At 33.6% G+C, this 27,078-nt stretch overlaps 2 protein-coding genes and 2 pseudogenes across 2 annotated transcripts in view; 2 read left to right on the forward strand and 2 right to left on the reverse strand.

Moving 5' to 3' along the window:
• Nucleotides 1–27,078, reverse strand: part of LOC111508187 (uncharacterized) — a 77,982-nt gene that overhangs the window by 11,655 nt on the left and 39,249 nt on the right. Inside the window, exons 3-4 of the mRNA XM_023163616.2 lie at nt 15,155–15,252; nt 4,722–4,884 (exon numbers count right to left, since the gene is read on the reverse strand). Coding sequence (XP_023019384.2) covers nt 4,722–4,884; nt 15,155–15,252 — 261 coding nt within the window. The remainder of the gene's footprint in view (nt 1–4,721; nt 4,885–15,154; nt 15,253–27,078) is intronic.
• Nucleotides 19,071–20,337, reverse strand: LOC141481000 (uncharacterized). The gene is made up of 3 exons (XM_074171857.1): nt 19,987–20,337; nt 19,851–19,921; nt 19,071–19,549 (listed from the first exon to the last, which is right to left on the reverse strand). The coding sequence occupies exons 1-3, from the start codon at nt 20,136–20,138 to the stop codon at nt 19,461–19,463; spliced, it is 312 nt and encodes a 103-aa protein (XP_074027958.1). The 5' UTR covers nt 20,139–20,337; the 3' UTR covers nt 19,071–19,460.
• LOC141481091 (polyadenylate-binding protein 2 pseudogene) lies at nt 23,357–23,969 on the forward strand (annotated as a pseudogene).
• LOC141481092 (polyadenylate-binding protein 2 pseudogene) lies at nt 26,315–26,968 on the forward strand (annotated as a pseudogene).

A 27,078-nucleotide genomic window follows, 5' to 3' on the forward strand; every position in this document is an offset into this window, starting at 1 on the left:
AATAATTGCTAAACTTGGATGGAGAGAGTCATGCAGGAGCTCTTTCAAAAACCTGAAACTTCTTACGGTTGTTGGGATATATGTTTATGAAATATGTATTTTTGTTTATAATAACAAATCAAGTTTTTTATCGAACAAGCAAACTCATGATTATCCAACTCGCTCTGGAAATTTGCTAGTACCTCGATCACATCGAACAGCCCTCTACCAGAAAAGCCATCTTTATCTCGGACCGAAAATTTTCAACAAATTAGACGAAAATATAAAGGCAGCCCCTTATATGAATATTTTTAAATCAAGATTGAAAACTTTTTTAATTGAAAAAATTGCTACTCCTTGGAGGAATTTTATCGATGATTTGATCCCACTCCATGTTATTTGTGTTTCTTGTTCATTTGGCAAATCATCTGTAAATACCTACAGTTTTTCTTTTTTTTAAGCTGACGTTTTCCTTGTTATTGTATATTGGAAGATATGTTTTTTCATCTTTTTTTCAATTGTACATTTCAACAAGTGAAATATTTGATAATAAATAAATAAATGAATGCTTGCGTGCGGAGCTCCATATATGAGAACAATACTTCAAAGAAGGTCTGATCTGAACTTTATAAAGCATCAAAGGTTGCTGAGGTGTGTATGGTTTTCTGGTTCGGAACAGTGTTCCAAGCTTTTGCGAATCAGCCTTCGCGATTCCAGCGACATGATTGTGTCAAGAGATATTGGTGTCCATTTCAATTCTCAACAAACTCATTGAAGCAGAAAGCGTAATTGTCTGTCCCGACATTATTCATTATATCCGACTCGGAGACATTTATCTTCTTGGAGAAAACCAAAGCCTGGATTTTCGTGGCATTGAATTGAATCTGGTTACTTTCACCCCAGTTCGAAATCACTTCTAGATCCTCGATAAGATATGCAATCTCTTGCTGCCGGTGAAGATGTGCATCCGCAGCCGATGTGCTGGAATCCAAATGGGATAACGAGATAAGTGTGCTTATCTTGGGACCTTCGTTTTTTCCAATAAGTCGTTTATACACAATAAAAAGAGGGTTGGAGGGTTGGAGATCCCTGAGGAACACCATCGTTGATGGTAAACGTATTCGAGATATATCCATCGACGCCTCTTGCAGGGAACTTTCTCTCAGGAAGCTGGTGAGCCATAAACAAGCCATAGCATCAAAGTTTTGCCAGAAAACCCTCATGCCACACACGAGATGTTTGAGTGATGTCGAATTTTGAGAAGCCATAGCGTGTTTGCAATTTTTGATATATCATGGTTTGTGGTTGAAAAATCGGTTTATTGATTGCATCGATTTTTATAGAATAATTTGTTAACTTTTTTATAATCGATCATCATTGGGAATCTATATCAGTTGTGAACGCTAAAGTCATCAAGTAAAAAAAAATGGCAATAGTATGTCGATGAAGTTTGAAAGCAGAGGAATCAGTGCACTATAATTTGTGTCACTGGAATGTTGATAGTTGCAATTTGTATCAATAGTGAAATTCTAAAGTTTTTTATTTCGGAGGTTGTTTCTTGAAAATATAAAAGAGAACGGTTTTGTTTTAACACTGACTTTGGTGTCAGAATATGAAAATCATCAGTATCTTTAGAGAATTATCTTTAATTTTATGCCTGCCTGGTTATTGATATTACCATTATCTTTATTTTTGTCGTTAATAATTATTATCAATGTTAACATTGTTATCCTCAGTCATATAATTTTGAAATAGAATTGTTAAAAATGTAAGGTGAATTTCTTCTAATTTCTCTTTCCTTTATGAAATTTCACTTTTGGGTTGAATGGAAGAGCAGCTACCAGTAGCAGGTGATAGGGCTGACTGAATTCCGCCCTTACACATCAATGTTTGTTTTTTTTTCACTAGTGTGAATGAACACTTTTTATAATTTTTACTTGTTTGCAACAAATTGATACTTTTTCACAGCATAAAAATGTTTTGCAATTAGCCTCTATTCCAAGATTCGGCAGGTAGATTGATTGCGATCTACAGAAAATATTGACGCAGTTATGCAATGCTGAATACGTAAAATGAATCCAGAATAGGCACAATCACATCTCTACTCTACACATATATACTCCGTTATTTTGACAAAAATATTAACAATAAATAAATGTACCCGACTATTACCAAAAGTTTTACCATTTTCAGCAGAAAATTAATAATGAACTTGCATTACCTGTGATTACGATTGTCAATTATTAAACATACAGTAAGACAATAAATATAAGTAATAAATAAAATTAATATCACTATCACATACTTCGTCATGAAATGAAAAAAAAAACACTCTCAGACGTTGACTGAATGAGAGCAAAAGTTTGTGGCATGTTCGTTCAAACAAGTTCTCAGGTGACAAAAAGAAGTTAACCATAAATAATCAGTTTCACCTAGAGAATCTGCGTTGAAGACATTAGAATGTTAATAGAAACGTTATTCAACATATTCGTAGTTGCTCTATTTCCAGCATGTCGATGAAGACTTCAATGTAGAAATTTACTTTCTTCAAATTCACTTTCGTGATGCTGTACGCATTGATCTTTTCCAGTGAATATTTTAGATAATGGGTTGTTTGGAATTCTCAAAAATTGTTATTCACATATATGTAAAACTATTTCCAAAATTTGATAATATGGTTAATTGATCATTTTTTTCAGATGATCACCATTTGAATCAACAAAGGGGATAACAAAAAAACTACTGATTGTATTTTGCAGGGAAATAAATGAACCTATGTATCATCTGGAAAATAATAATAATAATATTTTAATATAGAGAAAATGAATTTTGTCTATTCACGAAGAATAAAAACACCAAGTCGCCTTCACAATTTATTATCCCCCTCAGAAGTTAAAACGGTAAAACCATCAATCAGTACATGGTTCGAACCTATATAGGTTCATCATCAGCTGATTATTTGAAATTCTACAGTAAAAGAAGAACAACATATTAATAGTTAACACAATGAAATATAAAATACCTACATGAAGAAAAAAATATTTTATGATGGAGAAAAGAAAATTGTCACGTGTTACCAATGAACTAATGGTCACAATGATATGTTAATAATAATGATTTTTTTTTTGTAGTAGAAACGACGGAAGTTCATAACATCATATCTGTAAAAGATTGAACTATGGGAGGCTTGGAGCTTTTATACCCACTCATTAATATCAAAATCATCGAATGGTACATGAAAACGACTTATAATGAAAGATATCCGAACTGAATTGAGAGAAGAGAGAATCAACTGTCAAAAATATATAAAAAGATAAAAGTTCACAACTAGAGATTTGCAAACACAGAACACAACAGGAGAACGACCACCGCATACATATCGACTCGTGTTCTGAGCAAACAGATCCCATACCATCTATACATGCGATCTTGTTACAAAAATAAAGGTTTATGGAAGATCAAGGCAGGGGAAATTTAGTTAACATGAAGAGAATTAAAAAACTTGTCGATCAAACTGTACTTGTTTATTGACAGATATAACAGTTGGGTTATTAATAGCAGAGTTGATTTCAAAAATTTCAAGTAAATTAAGTGAAGTGCTTTTTTGGCAAACGTGTAAAATATGTAAATCAGAATCAATATCAAAACTACGGTTGTAATTAAGAATGTTATTAGAGAAAGAACTTTTAGTGTTATAATCATTTACTTGTAGATTTCTGAAATTGTCAATTAGTTTAACATGTTCAAGAACTCTTGTTTTAATTTTTCTACCACTTTGTCCGACATAGTGAAAAGAACAATTTGTTTGTGGAAACGAAATTCTGTATAAAATGTACACAGTATAAAATGAAAAATTAATATTATTACAGTACTTTCTGAGAATATTTGAAATATCTTGTGAAACTTTACCCAAATAGGGAATAGAACAATATTTATTGAAGTTGTTGGTGGAAATTAAACTACGATTGAGAAATTTAGTTCTGTGGTTGCTATAGATTCTATCAATTAGATAAGCAGGAAATACATTATTATGACCTATTTGTCTAATAATATTCAATAATATATCAAAATTTTCAGGTGACATCGGAATATTAAATAATCAGTAAAATAATTAATCAAATGCTGCAAATTTATAGGAATGCGGGTAGCAACATGACAAGGGAATTACTGAATCGATATGAGTAGGTTTTCTATTAATTGAAAATTCAAGTTTGGAAACATTAATGTTGATCAATAGGAAGAGAAGAGAATTATCTTTTGCTAATTACATAGTGAATCTTGTAGAAGGGTGTAAGGAGTTAATAAAATCTAATAAAAAAATTTACTTCTTGATAATTACCGTTGAAAAGTATAATACAATCAAGATAAGTATCTGTATAATTTTTTAGCTCATTTTTGATAGGCAAAACTGTTGAATACTAATGAATAACTTTTTTTTTGTGAACGATACTGTGAATTTCTGCAGGTGTAGGAAGTTCTTCAATACAAGTGTTATCTTTTTCAAATGTTCAGTTTCAGTTTCTGATTTCAAGTAAAGTAAGTTTTATTCAGTAAATGAATTCGTATAATCCAACTCAGATGAACCGACATTACATCACCTAAACATCGTGTCAGTCATTTTTTTCTACGAATGAAATTTGTCTTCACATAACGTGATAACCATTAGCTCGTAATTTATTTCATAATTGAATAAGTAACTTTTTTTTTAGATTCGATCAATATCGAACAAGTACATGACTCACCTTTTTATTTTTTAATTGTTGTACTGCCTCATGATCCAGAGCGAATTGTGCGCTGGATCTGCTATAGGGACCTACACTGCTATATTCTACGGCGGGATGATATCCCCAATCATCTGCAAAATATTGGACTTCCTGATTGGAGTCTTTTCCTTGTACAAAGTACCTGAGGAAAAATCAGAAGGTTTGAAAAGTGTACTTTTTGTTAGAAATATATAATTTTTCAACAAGACAACGAACTTTTATGCATAAAATGAAATCAGGCCATTGATTTAATCAAAAAGTTTGAGTTGAAAATAATGAGAATGCCGCCATTATATATCTATACTAATAAATGCGAAAGTCGCTAACTTAACACTCACTCATTTATCTCTGGTGAGTCCTAGGAAGCTAAAATTTGGTATATAGGTGCTTCTTAGGTCTTAGATGCGCATTAAGGAAGAGACTCTTAACTTATGAAATTTTCGAAGGCTGAAATTTTCTAGGTATGTCCGTTTCATGTTGTTGATGTGCAATAAGAGAGGATTTTTCAATATTCTAATCGGAGAGCTTTCCCTTGGGATAAAATTGGCGTGTTTATATATGAAAATTACCTTTCCATCACTGTTTCTCCATACCGATACATTTTCGGAAGCTGAAATTTTGTATGTAGGTTCATTTTAGGTTGTTGATGTGCAATAAGAGAGGATTTCTCAATATTCTAACTGGAGAGCTTTCCCCTGAGGATAAAAAGGGCGTGTTTATATATGAATATTACCTTTTTTCATCACTGTTTCTCCGTACCGCTATATTTTCGAAGCTGGAATTCTGTATGTAGGTTCGTTTTATGTTGTAGAAGTGCAATAAGAAATAATTTTTGAATATTCCAACTAGGAAGCCATCCCTGGGGATAAAAAGGCAGGTTTACATATAAATATTACCTTTTCTTCAACGTTTTTCCGTACCTTTATATTTGCGGAACCTGAAATTTTGTATGAAGGAAGGTTTGTTTTATGTTGTAGATGTGCAAGAAAAAGGAATTTCGAATGTTCCTACTGGGGAGCCAGCCGCGGTGAAAAAAGTTGCGTTCATAAAATTAAGTTCCCTTTTTATTACTGTTCATCCATACCGATTTATTTTCGGAGGTTTAAATTTTGCATGTGGGTTCGTTTTTTATTATAGATGTGCAAAAAGAACGGATTTTTCAATATTCCAACTGGGGCGCCAGCCGCGGGGAAAAAAGGCGCATCCATAAAACAAAATATCATTTCTCCGTGCCTTTAAATTTCCGGTGGATGAATTAATATTTAGTATCAGCATTGCACCCGTGGGGAGCTGGAGTATGTATCCAATATAGCGAACCGCTCAAAATGTTGAACTAGTTATTCTTAATGCACATCTTCTACATGGCTATTAACTGGGAGTTTTTTGAAAATATTACAAAAAATAAAGATCGATATGGCGGACTAACAAATATGGTGGACTATGTCTATTATACTTTCCCTGATAACGGTTTCGAATGGAAGGGTTAGCTAAAAAAATACGAAAAATAAAATGACTCACTCTGAATCTAAATGGCGGACTAGTTATTTTTCAGGTACTCTCATGATATAATAATTTCACACCCTACACTCCGGGGATATTAAATCCGTTGTGGTAATGAAAAGTAACGAATGTATTGAATAAATTGGTTAGGGCTTTCGCGGCCCAAATTTTCAGTGTTACTATCTCCATTCGGGTATGAAGGCCGTCATAGTTTGGAACTGCATTGCCAGCACGAGTAGCTGGCTTCTTCAGAGGATTTACTGATGACTCGGTGAATCATCAAGATGAATACACCTTTAAAGAAGCCAGCTGGCGAAACGTCAGGATGCAGTTTCAAACTACGACGGCCTTCAAACCCGAATGGAGATAGTGACATTGAATTTTTCGGATTCATTCATTCCCCACCCTCTGGCTCACATATGCTAAAGAGTCTGATGTAGTTTTGTACATGGTATGTGCTATGCTACTGGGGGTTGACAATGCTTGTTGACGGACCATGGTGCATTTTCCTACATCTAGTGAGGAGTTGATCTGCGGGGTGTCCCACATTTTATGTGACAGGCAATATCTGGTTTGTTGAAGGAGATACACAAAAATATTTCATACAAAATTTTTAGGAGTTCATGAGAGCTATATTTTGATATAATTTTTAAATATACAGGGTGTTTGGTGTAGGTGCTACAGACCAAAATTCCATTTTTTAAAATAGAACGCCCTTTATATCATTACATATTCAGATGCTACGTTAAATTCTGATATCATTTCATGTTTGGTTTTTGAAATTCGGTTACGGCGTTGTTGAGTTATTGCTTAAAATGTAAAGTCTTGAGAACGACTATTATTTTTAAAAATATCTCATACAATTATTCTCTCTGCATCAGATCACATGAAAATTAGTCAAAGTTTCGGGTGTTCGAAGTAATGGTTTCAACTTTGAGTTGTGGAATTCAGTCAGGAATCATTTTGAATATGAAACAATTGCGAAATTGAAAGAGGTGTATTCGAAAACAAATCTTTAATTAATAACAATGTAAATAATATAACTTGATAAATCATTTCATAAGAATGGTAGGTACCTAGAAATAAGTCATAAAAATTGTTCAAAGTGATGCCCATTAGATATTATACAGGCTTCGAAACGTCGAATCACTTCTCTCGTACAAGTCGCTCTTATAATATCAGGCGTAATATCACTGCACGCTAGTCGAATTTTCATTTTCAGATCATCCACATTCAAAGGGGGAGTAGTGAAAACAATATCTTTTAAATAACCCCATAGAAAAAAATCAAGCGGTGATAAATCTGGGGAACAAGCCGGCCACCGAATTGGACCCTTATTACCAATCCATCTATTTGGGTACGTTCTATCCAGATATTCAGTAACAACCTGTGAATTGTGAGGAGGAGCACCATCTTGTTGCCACCAAATTCCTTGTCGTTCTGCTATGGGAATATCTTCCATCAACTGGATCAAATCATTTTCTAGAAAATGTAAATATCGCAATCCATTGAGATTTTCATTGAAAAAGTAAGGTCCTATGATGCGGCCATTGAACAATCCTCACTATACATTAATACCCCAAGTAGTTTGAAACAAACTTTCGCGGACCCAGTGGGGATTTTCTTGAGACCAATAGTGACTGTTATGTCATTTCACAACTCCATTATTGTGGAATCGCGATTCATCGCTCCACAAAATTTGACTGAATATGTTAGGACTTTCATGTAATATTACCTGAATACAAGCAATGAATTCAAGTCGTCGTTCAAAGTCCGTGGGTTTCAAACCTTGTACCAACTGAATTTTGAATGGTGGTATTTATTTTTTTCAGAATTCTCTGTACATTAGATCTACTCACACCGACTTCTTCTGCAAGAGTACGGATAGAAACATGTGGATGAATAATAATATAAGCCAACACATTGATCTCTAAATCTTCAGTTCTAACAGATCTCGTATGATGACGATGCTTTATAGTAGAAGCAAATGACCCAGTTCGCAATTTTTCTACAACTCTCGAAAAAGTCATTCGTGACGGAATGGGTCTGTCTGGAAAACGTTCTTGGTATAGACGTTGTGCTTGACGGCAGTTTTTCTGACATTCCCCAAAAATTAATGACATATCAATGCAATCACTTGGACTAAACGCGAAAGGCATACTGGAGTTTTCGCACAAAGAACACAGTTACTGTTTTGCAAAGAATCACTGAATCAAACTGATAAGTAGATACAATTCAACAACATTTGTTACTATGGCATCAACAAGCATAAGCTACTTGATGAAAGTGTGCAATATAAAGCAATTCACCCTCAAGTTAGTCACATTCTCAAGAATTTCAATATTATATTCAACTGATATCGATATCGTATCGTAGAGGTGAGAATAATGGTTTGTATTCAGTAGTAGTCTAGTTCAATTTAATAAAAGATATAGACTGGATTCGTGTACGAGTAAATAAGTTTTTTTGAAACTTTATATTTAAGGAAAAGTGCAATAACTCAACAACGCCGTAACCGAATTTCAAAAACCAAACATGAAATGATATCAGAATTTAACGTAGCATCTGAATATGTAATGATATACAGGGCGTTCTGTTTTTTAAAAAATGGAATTTTGGTCTGTAGCACCTACACCAAACACCCTGTATATTTAAAAATTATATCAAAATATAGCTCTCATGAACTCCTAAAACTTTTGTATGAAACATATTTGTGTATCTCTTTCAACAAACCAGATATTGCCTGTCACATAAAATGTGGGACACCCGTTATATATATATATATATATATATATATATATATATTATTCCGATTTGCAAGATTTTTTTGGAATATGAACAGAATTCTATCTGTAAAGTGTCACTCACATACCAGTGAAATCAGATTCTCGCTATAGAAAAATGTTAAAAAGTAACGACAGTGAGCACTCATTTAGATTAAAAAATAAACGAGATTATGGTAAACGAAATTAACATTTTTAGCATTTCGAAGAAACCTATTGAAATAATTCATGAATTTTGGCATCTACTCAGTGGATATCTTCTGTAAAATTATTCATTACTATGGATTTCTGTCATGACTTTCACCCTTAAGAGATTACAGAAATTTTATTTTCTGTTCGTTGATTTTTAATGCATTATATTTATATTTTTTGTTTTCTTTTTAAGACAAAACACAAGCACTACAGGAAAATCCTTAAGGCGCTCCAGAGCGGTGCCTGTAAGAAAGTAGCGATTCACATTGGATTCGAATCGCTGAAGACTAAATCCATTTGGAAAAACGTTCTCAGGAAGTTTATTCCACAAAATCGGAGTTCTTCGAATGTAAAAGTTCTCAAACAGTTGAGTTCGAAGTATACTGAGTTGAACCTCAAAACGATGAGCAGCCACAGTCCGTCGCGTATTTCTGATATTTACCGCTCTTGGTGGAATCAAATGTGCCAAGTCACTTGAAGATCTCCCGTGAAAATATATATAGAAGAGATACAAATCTCCAACCTTTCTTCGATGTTCCAGGCTGTCAAGGTTGCACGTAATGTTCGCGTCTCCAATCAGGCGAGTGACTTTTTCCGGATGGAATCCAGCAATTTCAGGGTATGTTCGGTGACAGAGCTCCATACATGAGAACAATATTCCAAAGAATGTCTGAATTGAGGTTTATAAAGCATCAAACGTTTCTGAGGTGTGTACAGTTTTCTAATTCGAAACAGTGTTCCAAGCTTTTGAGAAGTAGCCTTTGCAATTCCAGTGACATGATTGTGCCAAGAGATATTGGTGTCCATTTCAACCCCCAACAAACTTATCGAAGCAGAAAGCTGAATTGTCTGACCTGACATTATTATATCCGGTTCGGAGACATTTATCTTTTTGGAGGAAACCGATGCCTGGGTTTTTGTAGTATTGAATTGAACCTGGTTACTTTCACCCCAATGTGAAATCAATTCTAGATACTCATTAAAATATGCAACCTCATGCTGCTGCTGAAGATATGCCTCCGTAGCCGATGTCCTGCACCGGGAAAAATGATTGAAATTTACCTCGGAATTTTAATTTCGAACGAAGAAAATTACTCCAGTTTTATTGAAAATATACTCTCTCTATTGAGTAATTCACATCCCCGAGCGTAATTTCAGTAGACAATGTACTTTTCATTGAGAATTAAATATTCATCTAATATATGTGTGAAATCATAACGTATTATTTCATGTGAAGAGAATTACTAACTGGACGATGGCTTTTCCCCCTTAGTGAAATGTAAATTTTCGCCATCTCTTTATCGAATGTAAAATTACGCTTGTATTTGTGAGTATTTATTGTATTGTTCATTCTTGTCTACAGAAGCGCATCGGTTTGTCTGACGTGTGCATTAGAATATTTTTGTTGTTGGTGAAAATAAATAAAGAAGGTGAGTACATTTCTTGTAAAATTTCAATAACTAGTCCAATAAACAGATGAATTCATTGAGTTTTCTCGTTATGCATTAGAGTGTTTTTTTTATTACAAGTATATCCTAACCTCACATCGCGAATTATTTCATACTGTATGGAATAGTACAACATATTTTAACTGATTTTCAAATAATTACAGAACATATATTTGAAAAAGTTTGTGATAATTACTGAATGGTATTGAGAAAAGAGAAAAAAAAGATATACTCGATAGCAGTGGCGTGACTCATCAGTGACGCCGTATGCACGACCAATTTTAAATATGAATTTTGATGAGGAATAAAGTTTCGTATTGGTGGTTGCAAATATCGGACAATGTTAAATCGTAATTTCATTCACCTAAAAAAATATCTGAATGTTTTATTCGTATCTCTCATAATTTTGGATAAATTTGAGGATTTGTGATTCTTATTATTGAACTTGAAAACATTTTTGTGATGGGAGGCAAGTTGGAACTCAAAATTGAAGGAATCGAGAAACACTTTAGGACCTTTTTGTTTCTGTTGAAGAGGTGAACAAAACACTTCATCACCACTTTATACCATATCATTATAGCTATATTTGCTATATTTCAGAAAATGTTGGAAAACATTTGGAAAAATCTAATTTTTTATTTAAACGGTTGAATATGTATCAAAAATTTTTGAGAAATATTAATATTGAATTCAAACTAGTAGTAGTTTCTCTCTAGGAATGTGTGTTCGTCAACTTACTATTTTTTAGATTTCTAAACCTATTCATTTGATGATATTTCATTTCTATTTTAGGATAATAACAGCAATTGAGGAAAAAAGAAAAAGGAATATTACTTTCATTTCTCTTTTCGAATAATACCACCATGGGCAAGAAAGAAAATGTGTTAATTTGAAGAATGGTTTTTTTATTTTGTACTGTTATTTGACTTTTTTGAAAATGGAAAAAAACAATGTTTTGTAGAATTTCATTTCAAGAATGTATATGAACTTATTTTGTATATACACATTTTTTTTAATATATCAATGTGTAATATGTCTTGTGCATTCAATTATCTAAATTATGTGGAAAAATGGCCACTTAAGAGTCAAGAGTCAACATCTGATTGAGGTATCATTATCTTCAAAACTACTCTGAATTCGGACCTTCTTACAACGGAATATCCCAAGGTAATATAACCCGTAAATGAATAATTACAATGTAAAATTTTATCAGAGTATAGAATTCCACTGTGAAATTATATAAGAGTGTAAAATTCTACTGTAAAATTCTGTCAAGAGTGTAATATCTCGATATAAATTTATATCGCAAATTTACCCTATAAAGTTTTATTTCAACACAAAATTACACTCAAAATGAAAAATTACACTGAAAAATTCCACACTTGTCTTCGGGTTAGAATTACAAAATAATATTCCGCATGGAATGTGAGATCACACGCGAAAGTAATTTCTCGCTAATATGGGCGGTAATTAAATTGCCACCGGTACCGGTGGAAAAATTTTTACCAGTGTGGAATCCAAATGGAATGACGACACAAGTGTGCTGTCGTTAGCAAAGCATTATATTGGATTCTTGTTTTTTCCAATGAGTCGTTGATACACAAGGTGTACACCTTTTCGAAATAAATGTATTATCATTATTGCTATTACAAGGATTAGAAAATGTTTCAAAGCAATTGTATCGTATGTTGCGTGCGGTTGTAGATTTGTCTATTTAACGATTAAAGTTGATTTCTGTTGTGATGGAATTGGTCGATACTTGAAGAAACAAATAACTTATTCAAGTGTTTTCATACAGAGTATGGAATCACTGGAAAAAGTTATTGCAAAGCGAAACACGTGTCGCGGTTTTGTGAACTGTCCAGTGAAAATCTCACAATGGAGTGTTACTTTTGATTGTACTGTATAATTTCTACTTTTGAGACGCTGATAAAGTTTCTATTGTTTCTATTATTAGTTGACACAAGTGGTGATTATTCCATAAGTTATAAATTTGCACGTTACTAATTTTGCTTTTTTTTGAGGTCATTGAGTTTCTGTTTGTAGTTTGTTGAACCCATCACTAAGAGTTTCTGTTTGAGCTTTGGTTGGATATGACAACCATTTTGATGTCAAACTTGATGTGCTGTCAAGGACCCCAAAAGGACAAAATTTTGAAGGCTTTCGAGGCCGATGTATTCATTGTCATTATTTTTCGGGTTTGTAAACTGTCGATTGTTGGAATTTCTTCCTGACGTTTCGCTGGCACGAATGGCTAGCTTCTTCAGAGGTTTATATATCCCGAGGTAATCTCTGATGACTGGATATCACAGCACAGGTAGTTTGGAGTGCTAATACCTGTAGCTGGATTAGGTAAATTGCATTAAGCGTGTTTAAGTTGAAGCCACACTAAATTATGAGAAACCAAAAGATATGAATTCATCAAGAAGATTTTTGAGGATTATTATTTTTTCCTAACATCCATTCTGAAGACTGCAGAAATCATTTTTAAAAGGGAATGATAAATGTAATAGACAACGTTTAGAATACTCGACAAGAAGCTGTTCTCAAGAAATGGGGAAAAATAATTGTCAATTCCACTTCATCAGTTCATCCTTATTTATATTTTTCTTTGTCATTGATGATTTATGCTTCAAACACATATATAGGGGCGCTAGTGAAATTTTTCTCGTCGACACTATCCAAGAATCAAATGAAATAGAGTACACATTATCGCGAACAAGTTATATATGAATCTAAAAAAAAATGTTATTCTTGAAGGACGATAATTCACAATCTTCATGGATCACAAACATTTACGAACTCAAAAAACTATCATCTCTTATCAATCTGTTTAAAAAAAATCTGTTTTTTCGTTAACCAGCTGTCGCACCCTACGAACGACAACCCTCAGAAAGCGAAACTTATACGAGCTGAGGACTAACGAGGTCTCACGTTTTAACGTATGATTCCTAATACGGGTTGGACGATAACAAGTGAAAATTGATCGTTCAGCCTGGGGCTTGAACCAGCGACCAACACGGCGGTCAATTTGAGTGAGTGAACAAAGCATCCACGTCGAACCGACCGGCTACCGTCCATCACTCATTTTGATAAAATCCACTGAAAGTAATTTACAGTTATTTTGAGATGTATCAACTGATTCAATTGATTTCCCGATATATCTCATTCGAGCATCAAAGCAACAATACTCTGGGCAAATTGTTTGTTTGGTATTAATTCTACGCCAGATGCTACAGTTTTACTTTTTATCAAAACTAAATATATTTGGCCAAGAACCGGAAAAAATATCAGAATATTGGTTCAAAATTGCATTCTATGCCATAACTCTAAGAATAATAGGTATGTTGATGATATAAAATTTCAGAAACAATATACCTAAATATCGATATACTAGGACCATTTTTCTTTCTGTCTCAAATATAAACACAGATATTCTAGTTGAGTTCAAGCATTTCCAGTGACTTATATGTGGGCGAAAACAGTAGAAAGAACATTTTATGATGGTTGGATCACGAAATTTGGAGTGCCTTCTAGATAATCACTTCTGATCAATGAAGAAAGTTTAAGAGCTCTTTATTTAAAGAATTTTCGAAAATTATGGTATTCCAATATTATTGAACTACACCTACCATCCTACCTTGAAAATAATGATCGAAAGATTTCATAGAACAATAGAAACTTCACTGAAATGTTAGATTTCCGAAAGTTGGTCAGCTGACCTATTATTATTATAATTATTCAGGTCCTCAGGGGCACATTACCTGTTTAACTAGTTGACAGTGAATTCTGGCAACTACTTTTATAATAATCGTATATGGTTGTGGTATGCGGCAAAAATATTGTACCTATAATAGTATGTAGTGTAGAATTCCGTAAAATTTCTAATTATCATTTTTGAGGGGAAATTGGTTGAAAGTTGAAACTGAAACGACATTGCTTTCAGAAACAAAGAGTGTTGCTAGGCAACACATTACGGTATCAGGTATGTAATGTTTGATTTACCGCCGGCTAATGAGTAAAGGGTAAGTTTATTCACTGAACAAGACTATATATTGCTTCGACCTCTAAATGGGAATATGAAACCATTCCACTTTCATTACGTGTTTGAGTTTCTTGAAATGATTGTTTCTGAGAAAGTCAAAGAGTTATTTTTCTGAGATGAACTTGAGCTTTGAATGGATGTTCTAGAATTTTTGGAAGTTTGTGTTCCCTCTATTTCCAAAAAAAAAAACTTTGTTGAATTTCACTGATCATATGCTAAAATGGATAACTAATGAAAAATAATATTATTGGCAGGTGCTTTCATGAACAAGCATATTCCAAATGCATATCTCCATATCATTTGCACAAAAATTATTAAATGAGACATTAACTGATCAGAATAGTCTTGATTACAATTTTTGTCGGAGGATTATTTCTAGAGGAAAATTAGATATGTTTGACAAAAACTGATGGTAAATAAAAAAACCTTAATACAAAGCTTTACCTTCCTGATGCATGGATTCCATCCCGTTGCTCCTGTTTCCCTTGTCCATCACCTTGGTCATTTGCAATATTGTATCCATATTCGTATTTTGGAGGATCCTATAAAAATACAATCATTAACTGAGTAACATATTTTTGATTTAAAGTAACGGAAAGTTGAAAACGAAAGAGCTATGAGAATTGTGAATTACTGTATTACTGGAACAATAATTATTAATATTTCCACTAGAATGTGAAAATCCACGTCAATCCCTTGCGAGGTGCTTCAACAGCAGGGAGAAACAGACAGCTGCTTTCCACGGTTACTTGGCATTCTCTGAAATACCGACAACCCCTAACAAACCCCTTCAGCATAACTGCATGCCCACCAGCATGCCTGCAAGGAAAAATTCAGCTAGATGATGGGTCTCGCATGCTGGAACATCTAAACCGCGAGCAATTTTGTGCTGCCCTAGACCAGATTAAACATCTCTTGATACAATTCCTCGTCTCATTACTGGCAAGACGCCAGAGCTTGACAGAACCCCTTAATAATGTATTCCGAAATACTGACAATATAATCCGGAAGAAGCTCGATAGAGAGAACTTCTTCAGAGAACACGTCGTATACATCATGCTCCTGCAAAATCCCTTTTTTGAAGGAGTCCCTTGGAGATTGCTCATCACTTGATGGACAGACTCTGTTAGAATTGAAGTGACGCTGAGGAGAGGAGTTCATAGACTGATATTAGCCGACAGTACCCCCAAAATATCTCTCTGTCGGGGTTACTTAGTGAACTACTAATAGAAAGACATTGCCTCACGATAGTTGACGTAATTTTAATGCCAAACACATGCAGTGGAGTGGAATCAGCAATCAGAACGACAGATCACTTCATGCTTATGCCGATCATCATAGATATCAAGTGGTAGGACCGGGGATATCAACCCATCAACAACTATTCCATAGATTCGATGAACATGATATTGCAGTTAACTCAGGTTACAATTCAGTGATTCTGGTGGATAATCACTCTATTCAGAACACAAGTATCTTAGTGTCGACAGACGAAGTCCGCTTCGAAAATACTCTGAACATTCCAGAACCACATGAATCCACAAAAATACTTGATGCCGCAGAGGTATATTTCAAAAAGAAAATTACAAGTGCTTTCGCAGCGACCGTCATTGTAGAATGAGGACTGTCAAAATCCCAAATTTTCACGGAAGATTGAATCTCTGATTGACAGGAGAAACCGTTTGAGAAGTATCTACTAAAACTTCACCACCGAGGGACAGAGCCAGGGCGAATGAATAAACTAACGAAGTTCAGTAGACTATTATTGATTACAGAAACGAGAAATGGTCTAAATTATACGAGAGCCTAAAAACCGGCTACGGATCACTCTGGCGTATACTAGAAGGTAGACATTCAAAGAAGATACTTCAACACTCATACATAGAGCAGAGCAAAAGAAGCATATTTCTCTTCAGTTGAACAAACCACGTCCATTTCAGGCTAAATACAGACTCACTGCTTCTTGGAAATTATCCACGATAGAAATATGGTGAAATCATTTTGATACCAAAAATTGGTCGAGATCCATATTTCCCTCAAAATCATATATCGATTAGTCCATGGTCATGTGAAAATCAGGTACAAAAATTTACTAGCACATGAACAGTTTGGATTCTGAAAGACCCATTCAACCACAATCCAAACCCTAAGATTAATTGGAAATGCGATGCAAGAGATGGTGTCACCATTTTCAACAGATACCACACCCTAATGGGAATATCAAAGGTAGCTGTTCATAAAGGGACTGAAGGGCACACACCACTGCTTTGCTGTTACCCATTCGAGTAAACACCAGTTTGCTTTCAACATCGAAGGTGGGAGCACCTCTAAAGAAGCTAGTCACACGTGTTAGCAAAACGTCAGGAGATAATTCCTTGATTCAACGGCCTTCAAACAAAATCTACTCATGAAGTGTTGCTCTGAAAATAAGACGACAGAAACTGAAAAGTTTGATGAAATGAGCTTTGAGAACTGCTATTAAACTAAACGAGTTATAAAAACTTGTATGGAATAACACGCAGCACATATACAAATTTGGAGAAAAAAAAATCTGTTTTTTCGTTAATCATCAGAAAAGATGAATATTTTCTAATATAGGATAAAGTAAATAACTTTTGTCTGATTTTTACTAAGCTTTTTATTATTTATGACCGGTTTCGGTTTGTCAAACCATTTTCAAGTAAACTTATGCATTTTGAAAAACAAGTCCTAAAATATACAGTCAATGTGCTTGTAGTACTTGCAATAGATATATGAAATAACAAATATTACCTGATTTGTCAATACCAATACCAAAACAATAACTATTCCACTTTTATAACATAACAAAATTATCAACTAATTATCCAAAAACCAACCCGTTGATTTCTCTACGAGTAGGTTTTTGGATTCCATTGGATCCCAAAGTAGTTGTCGAAATTGCTAGTTGGAGAAATCCACAAGTAGATTTTTTGATCATCAGTTAGTAATTTTAATATGATATAGAAGTTAAATAGTTATTGTTTTAGTATTGGCATTGATAAAACAGGTAACATTTATTATTTCAGGTATCAAAAGCAAATCAACTGTATATTTAAGGACTTGTTAGTCAAAATGCATCAGTTTACTTTAAAATGGTTCAACAAACCGAAACCGGTCGTAACGAATGAAAAACTTAGTAGAAATCAGTCCAAAGTTATTTTCTCTATACCAAATTCAATATGAATTTCTACAAAATAAATAGGTTATCAATCGAACAAACCATTATTTTTCAATATACCAATAGAAGAAACGATCATTGCCAATAATGGTTAGTGCACATCACACCAGACTTTTGTATGCCTGGGAAAGTCTGAAAAAATCTGAGTCTGGCATGAGCATTATGAACAGTGTCTGATTTCAAACATTCTATTCTTCACCCTTATAATAGTAACGTGTATAAATATGCGTAGTTAAAATTATGAATGAATATAGTCCATCTCCCGATGACGAAAATTTCATTGGTGAAAAACACGTCGGGAAGAGTGTTGCAGCTCTGGTATGTAGGTCATGTGTTTGTGTGTCAATATGTGTCAAAATGGTCAATATTTTTCATCTAAACTCAGAAAAAATGTCTGAAACAACGTTTGAAATGAAATTTAAATAGTTTAACGGCATTGAAAATTCATATCTTCAAAGAGTGGTAATGATTGATTTCAATAAAGAAATTTATTACATACTTGAATTTCTGCTGTTTTAATTCAATTAGGAATTGAGTTGATAGCTTCATTGGAAAGTAGCTCTCAAGAGTAATTTTAAGACTTTCGTCTGATGATTATGCGATTTTGAATGTGAACGAGAATATTTAAATAGTGGATATTTCACGAAATGCGAGGGTTGAAAGTTATAGTACATTTTTGTATGAATGATTAGGAATCAAGTGAGCTTTCATAGTGGAAGTAACATATCCCACATAGCAATAGATATTCCAGGTATATTTTATGAATATACATTTAAGGATATTGTATTATGCTATGAATATGCCATGGATATATATATCTTCTGGAGAATATTCCCTGGAAGTGCTCCTGGCGAACCTTTGATATATTCTAAGAATATTCCTTGGGAATATTCTTGGAATATCTTATAATATTCTAGAATATCTAAGGTATATTCTATTAAGAATATTCCAGGAATAGAACCCGAGGAATATTCATAAAATATTTAGGATATTCTTAGTTTATTGTAGGAATATACAATAGAGAAACACCATAGAATATTCTTTAAATATATTTTTATGAATATTCTAGGAATATTTGGAATATTCCAAGAATGTGACGAGTAACCGCTATTAGGCATGTATATATTGCATTTGATACAAGATTCACACAAGTAATAAAACACATAATATTCATAAACAAATATATTTTAAAAACAATATACACTGAAATATTTGACGTTTCAACCAATATTAAAAATAAAAAATCTAATTCAAAATATTTATTCACTGAATAAAATATTCCTGAATACTGTCATATTACAAATATTAGAAATGTATTCAAATTAGGATATTCCTACTCTCAAACAAATGTATACTAAAAAATATACTAAAATAACAACTCTGTGAATTCATCAGCACTAATTAAAAAATAATAAATATATCATTTCATTGAAAAAGAAAAAGTGTATTACATCAAGAAATAGGTTAGGTTAGGTTTCTCACTTAGAAAAATAAACCCACAAATGAAGTATTTAAAATGAGTAGTATGATGGGTTCTTCAATGAATTTCACTTACTTAAAGTTATTCAAACTTTGCTCACCAGAATAGTTTTCCTTATATTTGTCCAACAATGCATCAGCCAGTGTTTCAATAGTAATACCTGGAATAAAATGTACATTAACGTTCATTATCACTATTTGAAAGTGGCACAATAAAACTGGAATAAAAATCAAATAGATATTTTTCGCATAGGTTACTCATGAACATTTACAACATTTTATGACTTGGAGAGCAACTTGCATTGTCTTGTTGAAAAGTAATCATTTCGTTTTCAGTTCCTTGGCGCACCTGCCTGTACCAGGTACCACTCTGTTTCCTTTTGGGCAAATTGATACTATCTTGAAAACGAGTGATAAAAATCATGAAAACAAATGATACAAAAAAATGTGTTATTCACTTACTTTTCTCTATTGAAGATACACAACTGTACTTAGTCAAACCAACAAATCCCACACACCAACTCTCCTCGAACCTAAAATGAGGTATAGTAGGTTAATCACCATGACTTTACTATCGATACTTTTGTATTTTACTTACTTTTCTTGAAGACTGAATAGATGCAACTCTCCTGTTTGAAGATCCAAAATCAAACTATTCGCTGTACTGCAAATTGGACAACCCCAAATTATAAATGGTACACTGAACGTGACAGAATTATACTTTGATAATAACACTAACACACCATGCATTACACACGCGAACCTGCCACGTCAACCGCCATGTTGAATCAAATGTCGAATTTAACGCAAACGCAAATGTACCATGCATTAAGGGACAGCCGCTTTCACAGAGCTTATTCGACTGTCGCGCGCTACACTTCAATTGACCAATGAGAAACGTTTACTCCAATTATTCACTTCCCCATTTCTCTGTTTCCAGGATTTTTCGCTTTATAATTAAATAATTTCAAATACAAAAAGACAAATAGGATGAGAATTAACCAACTTATTGATGCAACTGGTTCATTTATTGGCCCATTCAAATTTTTTTGTCGTTTCCAACAGTTGCTGTTGGAGCAATTCATCCAGAATCTTTGCGTTGAGTTCAAAAACTGGTTAACACTATCAGGGTTATATACATTAGGTTATGCATTCGATTAAGATCTTCAAATATTTTTGTTTTTAATAATATTGAATTTTTGGATACGTTATTATAAGATAATTCAAAATTCCATTGTATAGAATATTCCAAAATATACCGTGGGGATATATTCTAAGAATATATCATATGGTATATTCGATCGACAATATTCTTAGAATATTCAAGGGAGAATAATCCATTTATAGACATTCTATGCACATTCTTTCGGGAATAATCCTGCCATATTAATTCAAGCATATTCTATGAATATTCTAAAGGCATGTATATATTCCAAGAATATTCTATGAATATTTGGAATATATACGTTCGTTTTATGATATACAGGGAATATTCCATGAATATCTAGTGCTGTGTGGGATGCTCATGTCGAGCATTACTTTGAATCGAGACATAAAATATCAAATTTGATTTTTATCCTAGGAGACGAAAGTTTTAATCCAACGAGTTAAATACACATTTATAATAGTAATACCTAGCGGCAGAATTAACTGCCAGTAATAATTTTAATGATATATAATTTTCTGTAAATAATAGCACAAAATTTATAAATTTGCTGTTAGAAATCATTGAACATCTTGAAGTGGGTTAACCAACCGATAACAATGGAATTTACGCACTAAAAGTAATGCGGCATTCATATAGTAGATCTTGCCCTGATTCAGGCAGACTGTGACGTCATCACACCAGACAGGTTGCCTTTCACTTGAACACTTCTCGTGAAAGTATCTATAGAAGAGGGACAAATCTCAAACCTTCCTTCGATGTTCCAGACTATCAAGGTTGCAAGTGATGTTCGGGTCTCCAATCAGGTGGATGATACTTTTCTGGATGGAATCCAGTAGCTTCAGGGTATGCTTAGGGGCGGAGCTCCTTACATGAGAACTATACTCCAAAGAAGAAGATATGAGCTTCATATAGCATCAAAAGTTGCTGAGGTGTGTACAGTTTTCTGTTTCGGAACAGTTTTCCAAACTTTCTAGTAGGGATCTTTGCAATTCCTGCGACATAATTGAGCCAATATATATCGGTACCCATTTCAACCTCCCAACAAACTTATCGAGGCAGAAAGTGGAATTGTCTAATCTGACATTAATTCATCCTGTTCCGAGACATTTATGCCTGGAAACCGATGCCTGGGTTTTTGCGGCATTGAATTGAACCTGGTTACTTTCACCCCAATTCGAAATTACTTTAAGATCCTCATTAAGATATGTAATTTCCTGCTGCCGGTAAAAATGGAATGACGAGACAAATGTGATATCGTAAGCAAAGCAATATATTGGATTCTTGGTTTATTCCAATAAGTCGTTGATGAAAAAGAGAGTTGGAGAAAATATGGATTTCTGGGCGACAAAAGCGTTGATGGTAAAAGTATTTGAAAGATATCCATCGATCGCCACTTGCAGAAAACATTCTTCCAGGAAGCTGAAGAGTCATACATAAAAATGATCCGAAAAACCATAGAATCGAAGTTTTGCGAGCAAACACGTTCAAAGGTCTTAGAAATATCGAGCGCAAAAGCTCGTGACTCTCCATGTATCCCGATTGCGTTATTCCAAATATGGGTGATGGGTGACATAGGATAAAAGGTCGTCTTTCGATCTTTGTTTCTGAAAGCCATATTGATGATCGCTCAAGATGTTGAAACCTTCCAAATATTTGAGGATATGGTGGTTTACAGATTTCTTAGTGATTTTTTATATCAGTGATAGCAAAGTAAATGGTCTATAGTTATTTAGACAATTTAAGAATACGCTGAAAGCGAGCAATCTTCCAACAAAAAAGAAAAACCTCTTTCTTGTAAGACAGGTTGCTACAATTTGTGTAACTATCTTTCATGTCATCATGTATTATATCAATGCTAAATGATATAATTTAGAGGATCAAGGACAAATTATCTAAAATATATTTTTATTTTCAGGATATGTAAAAAAGGAAAATTCGCCCAAGCATTCACCTGAGGCTTGAGTCCTGAATATAAGTATGAGTATAAGTAGGTAAAGAACTTTTCAAAAATTGAAATAGTTACAAGAAATAGTTACAAATTGAAGTAGTTCAAGTTTAGTTGTTTTTCAGTTATACTTAGGATGTTTATTAAAAAAATAGAATTCAATAAATTTTGAAAAATTTTCAATTTATTGTTATTTCTTCAATATAACCGTCAATTGGGGTGACTTTGTCCTCTGGGCTATCTTTCCCCAGTTTTGAGTGGTGAATATAAGTATGAGTATAAGTAGGTAAAGAACTTTTCGAAAATTGAAATAGTTTCAAACTTCATATATTTTAAGGCGAGTGAAGAATTGACAACAATTCAAGTACATCTGTGTTGTGATTAATAAAAATTCCACTATGAATAATTTTGTTTCAATATTGTTTGTTCAATATTTCAATTCTCACTTTCAATGTTATTTGCCAAGAATTTTCGAAACTTAACAAGAATGAATGAATAATTACGAAAACTAGTTTTTGTTGCTAGTTTAGTGCCTTTTTCAAAGAGCCATGAAGAATAATCAATATTGGAGTGATTATAATGCAGGTATATTTTATACCTATTAATCTCCTACAATTTATTTGTCATTCTACCTTATCACAAATGAGACTGCCCACTTAGGTACTCACTCAATCAAATTATCTAATTAATATACCTGTGTATATGAGTGGAGAATATAAGTTGGCAATAATGAATTAGGTAAAAAAAAAGAATATAAAAGCTTTCTGTTGGGATCTATAATGTTAGTTATTCTCTTAATTTGAAGAAGGTGGTTAGCGTTGATTTACTGAAGAGATACGACCTGAAATTCAAACTATGGCCAACAAAGAAAACATTTGGTTAGCTGATAAGATCCTAGATTATGAATTGAGTGATATCAAGGAGGAAGATCATTCTTCTGAAGACAAAACGTTTGATGAAATTGACATCGCACCCGATCCTGAGATAGAAAGAATGAAAGCTAGAGTCAGTGAAATGGAAGAAGAATTAGCTAAATTGAAACAAATACAGAGTCAAGTTGGCGAGCGAATCAAAATGTGCGCCCGTCCTGTTCAATTGCCAATGAAAGAAAAAATGGAAGTGGATAATCGTAGCATATACATTGGAAATGTAGATTACGGTGCAACTGCTGAAGAGTTGAAACAACATTTCCAAATCTGCGGCTCCATCAAAGAATAACTATTCCTTGCAACAAATACGACCAGCATCCAAAAGGATTTGCGTATATTGAATTTGAGGACAGGGAATCTGCAGAAACTGCAATAACATTAGATGAGTCAATTTTTAGAGAAAGGCTTATAAAATAATGTCAAAAAGGACGAATCGCCCAGGCATTTCATCAACGCATAGACCACCCAGAGGACGCGGTGCATTCCGTGGATCGCGAGGGATGACTAGAGCATTTTATTGCGGAAATAAAATGCTCTAGTGAATGTGATAACGATATATGGTATATGGATTCACGTTTAATTGTTTTTTAGTTATACTTAAGATGTTTATTAAATAAATAAAATTCAATAAATTTTTGAAAATTTTGTATTTGTTGTTATTTCTTTGAATTAACCGTTAATTGGGGTGATTTTATCCTCTGGGCTATCTTTGCCCAGTTTTGAAAAAACAGTTTTACGCCTCCATAGTGAATAGCGATAAGGCGCTGCAATCAATGAGTCGCACCTCCACAATGGTATATTTAGCAGAAAAAACCACAAAACAATTGCCGGCAATCATTATCAAATATTTAACTTTGATGACTGACACTTACAAAACCTTGACTTGCCCTTTATACCGGAAAGGTGTGGGCTAGTTTATTTTTTATTGTATATGGCACTCTACCCGAATTTAAGGTTCAATAACCAAATTTCATGACTTACCAATGAGAAATCTGCAAGGATGTTTTGATGTCATAATGAATTTTTTGTATTTAGTGTTTTTTTCCATGAGATAGAAGGAGCGGTTTTGTTCGGGATGATATTGATTCGTATAAAATGTTCAAAATATGTTCATCCGACTTTGTTGATGCTAGATCTGTTAAAGTATCTCAAGAATAATTTATTCCTGAATTACTAAAATCGGTTTTCCGATCTAGAGAAAACGCGAATGACTCCACGAACATATTTAATCGAAATGGCCACGACAACATTAATAACACACGTCAGCAACGAAAAAAAACTGTTCAGAAATCGATAATCTGCACAATAACTGTAGTCTCTCAGAATTGGATAGCTATTGTCTATATAAAAAACATATAGATTAGACGAAAATGATTACGCACAAAAAATTACTTGCAGAGAGGAATGTTCAAACTCCCGAGAACACAATCTAGTCAAGTACAGTAGCATCAATTACTCAGGTAAACTTTCAGAAAATATTCAAAATTACATTTAGATCCTCCTTATGATGTGTAATTTCCTGCTGCCGGTAGAAATGATCTCCTGGAATCCAAGTGGAATGACGAGACAAGAGTGATATCGTAAGCAAAGCAATATATTGGATTTTTAGTTTTTTCCAATAAGTCGTTGATATACAATGAGAAAGAGATTTGTAGACAATATGGATTTCTGGGCGACAAAAGCGTTGATGGTAAAAGTATTTGAGAGATATCCATCGACGGCCACTTGCAGAAAACGTTCTACCAGGAAGCTGAAGGGTCATACACAAAAATGATCCAAAAAGCCATAGAATCGAAGTTTGGCGAGCAAAGGTCTTATTAGAAATATCGAGCGCAAAAGCTCTTGACTCTCTATGTTTCCCGATTGCGTTATTCCAAATATGGGTGATGGGTGACATAGGATAAAAGGTCGTCTTTCGATCTTTGTTTCTGAAAGCCATATTGATGATCGCTCAAGATGTTAAAGCCTTCCAAATATTTGAGGATATGGTAGTTTACGGTTATCTTTGTGATTTTTGACATCAGTGATAGCAAAGTGAATGGTCTATAGTTATTTAGAATATTTTTCTTGTCCTTTTTGAGAATACGCTGAACGCGAGCAATCTTCCAACAAGAAGTATAAATCTCTTTCTTGTAAGCCAAGTTGTTACACTTTGCCTTAGTATTTTTCATGTCACGTATTATATCAATGCGAAATGATATAGAGCAGGGGATCAAAAAAAACTCATCTAAAATATATTTTTATTTTCAGGTTATGTGAAAGGAAACAATTCTTTCAAGCATTCACCTGATGCTTGAGTGATGAATATAAGTATGAGTATGAATATGTAAAAAACTTTTCGAAAATTTAAATAGTTTCAAACTTCATATATTTCAAGGCGAGTGAAAAAATGACAATAATTCAAGTACATCTGTGTTGAGATTAGTAAAAATTCCACTATGAATAATTTTGTTTCAATATTGTTTGTTCAATATTTCAATTCTCACTTTCAATGTTATTTGCCAAAAATTTTCGAAACTCAACAAGAATGAATGAATAATTAGGAAAACTAGTTTTTGTTGCTAGTTTAGTGCCTTTTTCAAAGAGCCATGAAGAATAATCAATATTGGAGTAATTATAATTCAGGTATATTTCATACCTATTAATCTCCTACAATCAATTTGTCATTCTACCTTATCACAAATGAGACTGCCCACTTAGGTACTCACTCAATCAAATTATCTAATTAATATACCTGTGTATATGAGTGAAGAATATAAGTTGGCAATAATGAATCAGGTAGAAAAAGAGAATATAAAAGCTTTCTGTTGGGATCTATAATGTTAGTTATTCTCTGAATTTGAAGAAGGTGGTTACTAAAGAGATACGACCTAAAATTCAAACTATGGCGAACAAAGAAAATATTTGGTTAGCTGATGAGATCCTAGATTATGAATTGAGTGATATCAAGGAGGAAGATCATTCTTCTGAAAACAAAACGTTTAGTGAAATTGACATCGCACCCGATCCTGAGATAGAAAGAATGAAAGCTAGAGTCCGTGAAATGGAAGAAGAATTAGCTAAATTGAAACAAATACAGAACCAAGTTGGCGAGCGAATCAAAATGTGCACCCCTCCAGTCCAATTGTCAATGAAAGAAAAAATGGAAGTGGATAATCGTAGCATATTCATTGGTAATGTAGATTACGGTGCAACTGCTGAAGAGTTGGAACAACATTTCCAAATCTGCGGCTCCATCAATAGAATAACTATTCCTTGCAACAAATACGACCAGCATCCAAAAGGATTTGCGTATATTGAATTTGAGGACAGGGAATCTGCAGAAACTGCAATAACATTAGACGAGTCAATTTTCAGAGAAAGGCATATAAAAGTAATGTCAAAAAGGACGAATCGCCCAGGCATTTCATCAACACATAGACCACCCAGAGGACGCGGTGCATTCCGTGGGTCGCGAGGGATGACTAGAGCATTTTATTGCGGTAACAGAGCTTCGATGAGAACCAGTTATAGAAGAGGTCATTATTCACCTTATTGAAAATCGATGCTTGCAGCAACTGGAGTTTAGTCGTTCAAATAACCTGGGAGTGAATGTGATAACGATATATGGTATATGGATTATTGATATATTGAGTAAAATTCAATAAA

This window comes from Leptinotarsa decemlineata, unplaced genomic scaffold (genome assembly GCF_025532065.1).
Source record: "Leptinotarsa decemlineata unplaced genomic scaffold, Ldec_3_MD MMD2_tig00000035_RagTag_RagTag, whole genome shotgun sequence".
In the NCBI taxonomy this organism is placed as follows: Eukaryota; Metazoa; Arthropoda; class Insecta; order Coleoptera; family Chrysomelidae; genus Leptinotarsa; species Leptinotarsa decemlineata.

What these genes read in the sequence shown, in the direction of transcription:
- LOC141481000 (XM_074171857.1), bottom strand. Translation starts at nt 20,138, where the DNA reads ATGCATGGTGTGTTAGTGTTATTATCAAAGTATAATTCTGTCACGTTC. An exon ending in CTATTCAGTCTTCAAGAAAA is followed by an intron (nt 19,922 to 19,986) that starts GTAAGTAAAATA and finishes ACCTCATTTTAG; the next exon opens with GTTCGAGGAGAGTTGGTGTG. An exon ending in TGTATCTTCAATAGAGAAAA is followed by an intron (nt 19,550 to 19,850) that starts GTAAGTGAATAA and finishes ATTTTATTCCAG; the next exon opens with GTATTACTATTGAAACACTG.